General features: G+C 41.5%; 1 protein-coding gene across 6 annotated transcripts; it reads left to right on the top strand.

The window, feature by feature from the left end:
- The first annotated feature begins 5,196 nt into the window (after nt 1-5,196).
- mapre1a (microtubule-associated protein, RP/EB family, member 1a) lies at nt 5,197-8,789 on the top strand. Of its 6 annotated transcripts, none has more exons than XM_027012760.3 (8): nt 5,197-5,261; nt 5,868-6,028; nt 6,326-6,471; nt 6,649-6,844; nt 6,938-6,976; nt 7,144-7,247; nt 7,376-7,528; nt 7,609-8,789. In XM_027012760.3, exons 1-8 carry the CDS (start codon nt 5,221-5,223, stop codon nt 7,657-7,659), a joined length of 891 nt encoding a protein of 296 aa, XP_026868561.1. In that variant the 5' UTR covers nt 5,197-5,220; the 3' UTR covers nt 7,660-8,789. The 6 variants fall into 6 exon arrangements, with proteins under 6 accessions (XP_026868561.1, XP_026868560.1, XP_081564032.1 ...); XM_027012759.3 differs by having other exon boundaries at nt 6,938-7,008; nt 7,113-7,247; XM_081707906.1 differs by having other exon boundaries at nt 7,376-8,789.
- Nucleotides 8,790-10,583: the final 1,794 nt, after the last annotated feature.

The following is a 10,583-nucleotide window of genomic DNA, read 5'->3' as shown; positions in this document are numbered from 1 at the left end:
TGAAATCCTAGGAATGTTCTCCTTGCACTATAGGCTGCTTCGATTCGAGGTGACCTCATACTTACCTATTGTATAATCACGCATAAGATTGGACCTGACCTAACTTAGCTAGATATGTTTTAAAAGGCTCAGCAACTGTCTGTAATACTCATTACAAAGTTTTTTCTTTTACATTATTTCTGCCAAGTTATATATCTGAAATGATTTGGGAATTTACTTTCTGACTATGGGTGAAGTTACTGGCTGCTAGCTAGTCAGCCAGCTAAAACTTGATCTGCCAGTGGACTTCGTACAGCTTGTACCAAACCAAGGTTTTCCAACAGAGAGGACTCCAGATGCTTTATCTTCGTTTAAGATTTGTGCATGTTATATGTGGGATTTTTCTAACCACATCTTAGCTATTAGCTATTAGCTCTTGATATTATATTATGTCCTTGACAAGAAGTAGTACCCGATTGAAGGCAGCTTCATCCAGCACCCCAATTAAGTGTGGTAGGCCAGGATGAGTTAGTTACTACAACATGAGGGGGCATGCAATGTCAAAGCTGTGATCAGTGGTTCCACAAGCAGTGTACGGGACTGAGGAGCAATCAGTATGTTCGTCAAGCTTGCCTCCGGGCAGGTGTTTAACTTTGCAGATTGTTGTTCTAGATTTGATACCTATGGATTTGGTTTATCTTCCGCTTCGTTAGAAGCAATACTAGCATGCTTGGATGAGTTAGAGGGACTGTCTGCACGGCTGCAGTTGATGGATGATAAGTTAACTGTGTTGACAGATTCAGTCTCTAACAACTCTAGGTGGGCAAATAGTATAGAGAATGAGGCCTTTCCAGTACGAACAAATGTTCAGGACTTGGTACTTCCTTTGGCTGATGATGGTTGGATACCGGACATCAGTCAATCCCAATCTGGTTAAGATATGGACGAGGACTGCCCACTGCTGCTTCTGCCGATCTTATTTCATTAGACAATTCGAAAGTTGCTGTGTTTACCAGTTCTACAGTGACAAAAGTGGGCTTGAATTCTGGTGTTAGCCTGGCGGGCAGTACACCTAGAAGAGAGCAATTCACTGATTGTAGTGTAATATGTCGCAACGTTCGTGAGTCATTCTCGTCCTGCCCGAAGAACAGAATGATGGATGATCTACAGTGGTTTAAGGCTTGCGTCAGTAAGATACTGCCTCTAGGTCACCCAGGGGCGACAGTTCGTAAACTTACCATGCTTGGTAACACTCCGCCAAAGGCTGAGGAGTCCAAACTGAGACTGCTCAAAGTAGTTCTCTCGAGTCCTGATGAATGGAAATCACTTCTACGATTTGCCTTCAAACTGAAGGGCTCTGACATCAGTCTGCAAGAGGACTTAACTCTCACTGACAGATTAAAACATGCAGAGGCACTCAAGGATCTGAGGGCACGTCGTTCCACAAGTGAACAAGGCCTTACCCTTGTGGGTTTTCAGGTGGTGTGCCGACAGTTCATTACTACCCTGTCACAGGGGATATTGTTGGCACACAACCCGAGTATTGTGATAGACGACTACTTAAAGTAGTTCTTACAAACGTATGTAGCATAGGTAATAAGATGCTGGGTCAACTGGTAGATGACTTCAAACCAGATGTCATTGCAGTGACCGAAATGTGGCTCACATCCCGTATTCACGATAGTGAAGTGATCTTACCTAACTATTCTTTGTTCAGAGCTGACAGACCAGTCCTACGTCATGGAGGAGGAGTAGCTAACTACGCTAAATCTGACATTGACATGAGTAGGGTCATTACGTATGCATGTGCTAACGATACAGTTCAAGCAGTGGCCTTGACTGCTATTGTGCAACCCAACAGTATCAGCATTGTGGTCTTATACAGAAGTCCAGATATCCTGGACACTGCGGTCTTCAATTTTTTGAGGTCACACACATTGAATAGGTGTTTGATTCTAGGAGACTTTAATTCTCCTGAGATATGCTGGAGGGCTCTGACAACTTCCCCAGGGTCTAGCGCCTTTGTGAATAAGCTTTTTGAGTTCACACTGGAAAGTCCATTGAGGCAGTTCCTCAACAAACCAACTAGGTTTATGAGTGAGCAATTGCCATCAATTTTAGATCTGGTGTTTGCTAAATCAGAAGATTATGTCCTATGGGCAACCGCTAGGATCCAGTGACCATGCGGTGTTGCTGTTTAGATGCAACCTGACGAAACTAAGGAATGATGGTCGGATACAGTAACCAAATATATGGAAGGCTGACTTCCCAGCCATGAGAGATAAGGCTAGAGAGGCACCTTGCTACATCATGAATTGTGACACTGCAGACACTGCATGGGACAAATTTGTACAGTTCTTGAGTGATGTATCTTCACATTACATACCGCTACGCTCTGCTAGGGAAGTAACTGCCAGGCCACCATGGATCGGTTGCATAGAGAGTAAGAGTCTACGTAGGCGTGCCAAACAGTGGAAGTGCTATGTGAGGGCCCCGACCAGTATCACCTGAGAAGTCTACAGGAGTGCGAGGTTGACGTGCAAAAGGCTTTTGCGAGCCTCTCTGTTACGATATGAAAGCGAGCTAGCTGGATCAGCTGTGGTGAACCCCAAATTATTTTTCTGGTACATCAAAGCACGTGGGTGCAGAGTGGAATCTATTTCACTTCTCTTGGGTGATGATGACACCCCAGTCACTACCAACTTAGAAAAGGCGTGTGTGTTGGGGAAACAACATGCCACTACTTTCACATTGGAATCACCACTGCCATCAGATATTGTGACTGCTTTCACACCAGCAGATCACTCACTTTGCAGTGTGGAGTTTTTAGATGGTAGGGTGCTCAAGGCCCTACAGGAACTGAATCCATCGAAAGCATCAGGGCCTGATGCATTCCATCCTAAACTCCTGAAGGAACTGGCATCTGAACTGTGCGTTCCTCTGGTGGCAGTGTATTGGAAATCGTTTGATTCAGCTGCCTTACCTAAGGTCTTGCGGGAAGCTGTGATGTGCTCAATTTTCAAAAAAGGTGAGAGAAGCCAACCGGTGAGCTATAGGCTGGTTATCTTGACCAGCATTATTGTGAACCTAATGGAGAGGATTGTTCGTGAGCAGCTGGAGGATTACCTAACTAGGCCCCATCTACTGAGTGATATTCAGCATGGTTTTCAGAAGGGATTTTCCTGCCTGACGAACTTGCTATCTGCCAAGGAGATGTGGGCTGACATGGTTGAGCAGGGCCATGCCATGTATGTAGTCTTTATAAACTTCTGCAAGGCATTTGATAAGGTTCCACATCAAAGACTTTGTTTCAAAATGAGAAACTTTGGTATATGTGGCAGGTTGTTGGACTGGATCTTGGCCTTCCTTGAGAGTAGAGAACGGTGTGTTCGTGTTGGCACTAGCATGTCACCTAGGACTTGCCATTATTAGTGGGGTCCCTTAAGGGTCTGTACTAAGGCCCATACTGTTTTCCTTGCATGTGAATGATATCCCCGAAGCCCTGGATCTGTCATCCCTGTTGTTTGCAGATTACCTTAAACTATGGGCTCCTGTGGACAAGCCTGGAGAGGCGGATAACTTACAGAGTGCCCTAGATCGGCTCTGGGGTTGGTCGGAGACATGGGAGCTACCAATCAACTGGGAGAATTGCTCTGTACTGCGTGTCGGTCCCAAATTGCATGCAACAAGCTATCAGCTTGGAACAGTTAATATTCCCTCCATCAAACAGATCAAAGACCCAGGCTTCACCCTTTCTGGTGATTTTAAGGCTAGTGATCAATGGCAGGATTCAGCCACGAAGGGTTTCCATGTTCTATGGATGCTTCGTAGGGACTTCGGTAAAATCACCGGTGATATATTTGTTAGGATATTCTCAGTATTTGTCAGGCTACACCTGGAATATTGCATTCAGACGAATCCACCCTGTCTCATGAGGGACAAAATGGCCCTGGAGTGTGTTTTATGGATTAGCATCAAAATGGTATGCAGCATGCGAGACATGGACTATGGCACTAGGGATGTTCTCCTTGCACTATAGGTGGCTTCGAGGTGACCTCATTCTCAGCTGTCGTATGCTCACGCATAAGATTGGATCTGACCTAACTTGCCTATTTACACCAGCTCCCCTACCAGCCCTTCGGAGACATTCTATGACTGCATCAGACCTGAGGCTCGGCCTGCTAGGCAGGTTATAGACTCGTGTAACTCCCTCCCTGAGGACGTCGTCTTGGCATTGTGAAGGAAAATGCTTAATGCTTGTTTAAAGGAGGAAGTAAGGAATATGTGACCTTTAAGTGACCTTTGCCCTCAACTTAACCAGTCTGCAAGAAAGGTGAATAGACAAGTGATGGAGTATGACAGTTATCGCTTAACTGTTGCTGGGCAGGGGTGCAGCAGCAGGGAGTAACAACTTGCTTTTAGCCAGAAAGAATATTCAAGAACAGTTGGGAGGCCTAGCACCTGGAGTCATGAGATTAGCTCATGAGAGAACAACGGGGAATGGTGGGGGTATATGAACTCATGTGAGAGAGAAGTTTGGGGCTTCTCTCCCTCCATGCATAAGGGACAGAACCAATAAAACTCACTCATCTGCACATCTGGCTCGAGTCCTATTGATTTTTCCTCCACAGCACCCACACTGCAGATTTCAAGCAACGATTGGATGCCCTTTCCCTGCATCTACGCATGTTCCCACATGCGTAGTCCCACTCTTCTCCCTTTACTTCCCGAGCACACTTTTTTTTACGCTTTCTTCTTATTTAATTTTTCTTCTGGCTTTGACTTCATTTCACCAATGACCCGCCTTTCCTCTGCCCACTTAACTATTTTTATTTATTATGTCACACGACGGGTGCCAATGGGGACAGCTGTCACTCGTCGCGTGGGCCTTACTGGCTGGGATGTGGTCGACTTGTGCGTGCTACCTTGGTCCCTAGGTCCCTAGGTCCTTCCTAACATCCCCATCTGAATCTGAATCTAATAAAGAACTGCTTCACTGGCCTTTTCGTTTCAAACTTTTGTTCTGAGCGTGACACTCATTTTACAATAATTCAGGAAAGGTCAAACTAATCTTTCCATCATTTTATTTATTTATTTATTTATTTATCTATCTATCTATCTATTTATTTATTTATTTATTTATTTATTTATTTATTTAAAAGAAATCACCACTGTTTAAAAACACGACTGCTCGGACATCTATCACGTGATACCTGGAATGCACCAATAGCAGAGAAGTACATGAAGCCCCAGAAGCGGCAGCGTACGAACTGCGGTCTGAGGTACGCGGAGAGTTTACGAGTGTTTTTAAACAATCTTATTTTTATATAGATATGTGAGTTCGATACTTGGTCAAGGGTGGACTGTATGACCTATAATTTGTGGGTGTTAGGTTAGCTAGTTAAACAAAGTTTAACCAAAGTGCGAGTTGTTTGACATCGAGTCCACTGAAGCACAGCCCTAGTGTTTTAGTTAGCTCACGCTAGCTGCTAAGCGCTAACACAGCTGTTTGGTTAGTATTCCTCCTGTATTTTGTCATCTATTACCGTAGTTGGATATTTCCAACATACATGAGTGTGGTAACAGAAGTATTAACGTGAGCTATGAAAGTAGAGTGGCAAAGTGCGACGACTAATTGCGTAGGGCATATAACATGAACTAGCTGGCTAGGTATCTAAATATCTAGTGTTAAGCAATTTAGGATTTCTTTTTAAATTACCAAGCACGATAATGTTAGATTTTAAACCCTCAGTAGTTTTAAAAGTGGGTGGCGACATGTCTTCCTCTTTTTCAGCAGTGGTTGGCTCGCTAGGTGTAAGTGGTGGCATAATTATTATAGCTTTACTGAAAGCACCGAGTTAAAGAAAGTTATACTGCTGTCTTAACAGGGTCTTTCTGAATTACACGTCGATATATTCGTCCTCTTCAATGGCTGTAAACGTCTACTCTACATCAGTAACCGGTGACAACCTTAGTCGCCATGATATGCTAATATGGATCAACAACTCTCTGCGGATGAACCATTCTAAGATCGAACAGCTCTGTTCAGGCAAGTGAATTTAACATGCGTAACCAATTCATGTTACAGCCTACTTTGGTTTTAATTTGGTCCTTGACTAAAAGAGATTTCAGCAATTAACATTTTTAGTGTAGAATAAAGAGTATTGTTAGTGAAAGGAGCTACACGACAACGTTAAACTTTGGTATAAAATGGGATTTTCCGTGTTATGTAGCTATTTGAGTCAGTAAGGCATATTTACTCATGTAGTTCTAAATTTTATAAATTACAATTAGAAAAGTCTGAGTGTCTATTCAGTGGTGGCTTTTATTGCTACTGTTTGTGTAGGTGCTGCCTACTGTCAGTTCATGGATATGTTGTTCCCATCATGTTTGCCATTGAAGAAAGTGAAATTCAATGCCAAGCTGGAGCACGAGTATATTCACAATTTCAAAATCCTTCAAGGCAGCTTCAAGAAACTTGGTGTGAATAAAGTGAGTAAAGCCAAGTGTCATTACTCACTTGGCTTGCGTTTGGTGTAGACCTAATGTTTCTTCACAACAAAGTATGTTAGTCAAAATAAAGTAATACATTATCCCTCATGGGATATACTTTTGTTACTTTTTGAAAAATGCAATTAATTTGAGATGTTTCAACTCTGCTCCTTACAGATTATTCCTGTGGACAAACTTGTGAAAGGGAAATTTCAGGATAACTTTGAGTTTGTGCAGTGGTTTAAGAAGTTCTTTGACGCTAACTATGATGGGAAGGACTATGATCCAGAAGTGGCTCGTCAGGGGCAGGAGATTGCTGCCTCAAAGTCTCCACTTACAGCTGTGGCTAATAAACCTAGGAAAGGCATCTCAGGTGAAGGAAAATACTAGCTGAGATGGATATATTTCACATCTTGACTAACTCCTTGCCTAAATTGCATATTTGTGGCATTTTTCTTAAACATAGATGCACGCATCACTTCAGTCAAGCCAACAGTTCCAGTTGGTAAGATACATGACCTGCTAAGTTCACATCAGGTTAAGGGCACCTTGGTATTTTTTATTTTTTTTAAATAGTCACAATGTTGCACCACTACTTTATTCTCTCACCTTTGACTATGGTGTGCCTCATTGTTACACAGCTCATGTGCTGTGAACCTTGTTGTTCTCCAGCTCCACAAAGGTCAGCCACAGCTGCTCCCAAGATGTCACCAGCTGCAGTGCAAAGACCAGAGTCAGGGGCTATGATTGAAGATGGAGAAGAACTTATTCAAATGGTTTGGCCCTGATCAAAAAAATGTATAATTTACATTGACATTTCTGCTTCCATTGGTTGAGTATGAATGAAGATTGTATAAAGCACCTTCATATCCAATCTTAACATTTTTGCTATATTAATAACCAGGTCAGTGATCTGAAAAGCACCGTCACAGATTTGGAGAAGGAGAGAGACTTTTATTTTGGCAAACTGAGAAACATTGAGCTTGTTTGCCAAGAGAAAGAAGGGGAGGATGACCCCACATTGAAAAAGATACTTGATATTCTATATGCCACAGATGTAAGTGTTACTTCAGATAACGGAGATATTTATATTTCTAGTAATGTAAGTAATAATTGACCTTTTTTCCCTTTCAACAGGAGGGTTTTGAAGTTCCAGGGCATGGCACAGGTGAACCAGAAGAGTTTTAAGCAGTCAGTAGGAATGGTTTGGTGTAAAGTTAATGTTTGTGCAACTGTGCACGCTTGCATATGTGCACTGGCACTTTGCTTCCTCAAGTCAGCCACCTTTATTCCACAGCTTTTGCACATTGACCTATGAATGTTTTAGATTCAGAAAGGTTCTGTTTCTGTGCCATAAAATGTTTTTCTTATTGACCTAAGAAGTAACATTATTTTTGATAGAATATATTATTAAAGTTGTTTCCTTGTTGCACTTTCTAAATCAGTGACGTATTGAGTCCATTTTTAAAGATTATTTTAAGTGATAAAACAAGTCCCTGCATTGAGACATGAAGCATCATTGCAGCATTGTGCTCATTTAAAATAAATACTTAAAATATTAAAAAAAAAATTATATAGAATGGAGTATTTCCCAAATTTCTGTGTGAACTACCTTTGTGCATTGTTGCATGTCGGTTTAACAAAAGCCATTACAATTGTTTATCAAGAAGCTGTCGTTTTGTGTGGCTTGATGTTGGCGTTATAGGTTAACTTCCTCTAAAGTGCTTAGACACAGGATGTGTGATCAGTTTGTTCTCTGTGGCTTTGCTTCTGGGCACTTCCCCTTCTTGGGGCACTAGAGGGGAGGGAATTCATGTGTAACCTCTTCTATATGCAGTGCATTGTTGAAGTGGGGGTTAGCTAAAGAGGACATTTATAATTTTCTGGCACACCGTAGTATACCAGGACTGCAATCTTCTGAACCGACATCTCTGTTGGAGCCATTCTTCCAGTTTGGGGGTCACTGGCACTAGTGCTCCAATTACCACAGGAACCACAGTTTTCTAGTCTTGGTATTTCTTGAGCTTCACATGGTCCCTTTTCCTGATGTTGTCACATGGGATTGCCACATCTATCACTATGGCCGCCTTCTGCAGTTTACCCACCATGACCACGTCATATTTAAATTGACTTGTCTTGGGCTTTTGAGTAGTGAGTATTGATGTGCTTACTTTACAGTAAGTGCACTTTATGTACATATATTGTACATACATTCTACAGTGCACAGTTAGTCAGTTGCCATGTACATTTTTTTAATTCAGAGTGAACCACAGCTGAACTACAAAGGGTTTGAAATAAAATGACAAGTATCTTCTCTAGCTGCCTGTTCTGTAAACTTAAGTGGTTATGGGTGCATATGCACGGAAAGTTGTGTATGTGTTATATGTTTGTTTTCCGTTTAAACATGGGCACAGTTGTGCATGCATTCAAAGGGCAAGCTACAAGATTTCAAATGAAGTGTATTTACCAGCAGTTGAAAATGGGATTTAAAAAAATTAGGGATAAACCAAACACATGACCTCACTTTATAGGCATCACATTGGACTGGATATTTTAAGGTCAAAACAAGCTAGTCTGGTCAGATCATTGTGAGCAAGGGAATGTTCAGTTGGCAATAAGATAGGAACATCCTGTTTTCTAACTGTGTATTCAGTCCAAGTAATTATGGCTTGTTGAATGCAGAATCACATAGCTGTCTGCATTTTCAGTACTCCATGTTTGTGTGTTTATATGCTTTTTGACTGAAGAGAAAGACACCTTGCAGCCTTCAAACAGTCCCAGTGTAAGTGTAGTCCATCCTGCTGCATGTTAGACAGCATCTTTTCATAAATGTCATGTCAAGACTCTGATTTAGAGGTTTAAAAATGCATAATGCACTAATGTAAGACGTCTTGGGTATTCGTTCCTTCAAAAACCTCACAGGCAACTGAAGGGGTCACATAAAACACCAAGGGCCACTTCCCAGACCCTTATTAAGCCTAAGACTAGACTAAACAAACTTTAAAAGTATTTCACTGTTGGCATTGCTGTTTAGATCCAAACTACACTAGACATAATCCATGTTCACTATACCAGTCCAAAAGCTGCAATGGAGTCCTGGAGTCAGGTACAAAATGCTACATACTAGGAACTTCTACATTTTTATAGCTTTCTTGATATGTATACATCACAGGAATGAACTAAGCTCCTTCTATCAGGGTATTAGTTCGACCAGTTCTACATATAATTTGAAAATGTGTGTGCTTGAGATGGTTTATATCATTCATAATTTTATTCACATATACATGGATCCTTCCTTAAAGATTGGAGAGTTTACTCAGTTACCATAATTACCATATACATGTGGTAAATGAATTAGCATGCCCTTACACAGTGTTTACTTATTTGATATGTACAATTGATTAGTGAGATGCTTCACAAGATTGGCCAAATCCTCTGGTATAACAACAACCAGCTCTTCATCTTCTAAAGGTGCGTGTCAAGAAAGGTTTTAGTAATTTGTCCAAAGTGCATCTAGTCCAGGGTCATCCAGTGTTCTCTGCAGTGGAGTCAGTGGGGCTGCAAGTTTTCGTTCCATCCAAGAAAAAGTACAACTGTTTAAGGACTGAGATCAACTGAGTAAATGAGTGAAAACAGGTGTGCAGCAGGTATTATTATAGGTCAAATGTCACTGCATATCCCTTAACAGTTAAATAGGATTACTTGTTTCATGTTTACAGCACTACCCACTTCAACTTTCAGAATGTCAGTCTGTGCTTCAATTATTTACCAGGGTATGTTCACCCTATACTTAATTTATTGATTAGTAAATATAACCATAATTTGATACATACATTTAGTTTACTATTTTATTTTTGTTGTAGTTTTAGTATATTTGGCCCTGCTTGGGAGTACTTGTGTGGCACAGTGACAGGAGGTTTTGATGGGATAATCTGAAAATGAAACCCCCTATATAACTACATATTAGTGTGTTTCTTGTCTAGCCCAGAAATAATGGTGCATGATGGGACATCCTGAGTGGTTAGACGTTTATGCAGTTCCACAATCAAACCACCCAATGAGGTCATGGCTAGGGCCTATGACAGCAACAAGCACCATCTCATCATTGCAGC

Source organism: Electrophorus electricus, chromosome 25 (assembly GCF_041902795.1).
Source record: "Electrophorus electricus isolate QZ-2024a chromosome 25, ASM4190279v1, whole genome shotgun sequence".
In the NCBI taxonomy this organism is placed as follows: domain Eukaryota; kingdom Metazoa; phylum Chordata; class Actinopteri; order Gymnotiformes; family Gymnotidae; genus Electrophorus; species Electrophorus electricus.
This window is presented reverse-complemented; position numbering and strand designations above follow the sequence as displayed.

Excerpts from the sequence above, each read along its gene's own strand:
- mapre1a (XM_081707905.1), top strand. The coding sequence starts at position 5,221 with ATGAAGCCCCAGAAGCGGCAGCGTACGAACTGCGGTCTGAG. Across the intron at positions 6,029-6,325 it reads GATCGAACAGCTCTGTTCAG|GTGCTGCCTACTGTCAGTTC; the intron begins GCAAGTGAATTT and ends CTGTTTGTGTAG. Across the intron at positions 6,472-6,648 it reads AGAAACTTGGTGTGAATAAA|ATTATTCCTGTGGACAAACT; the intron begins GTGAGTAAAGCC and ends TGCTCCTTACAG.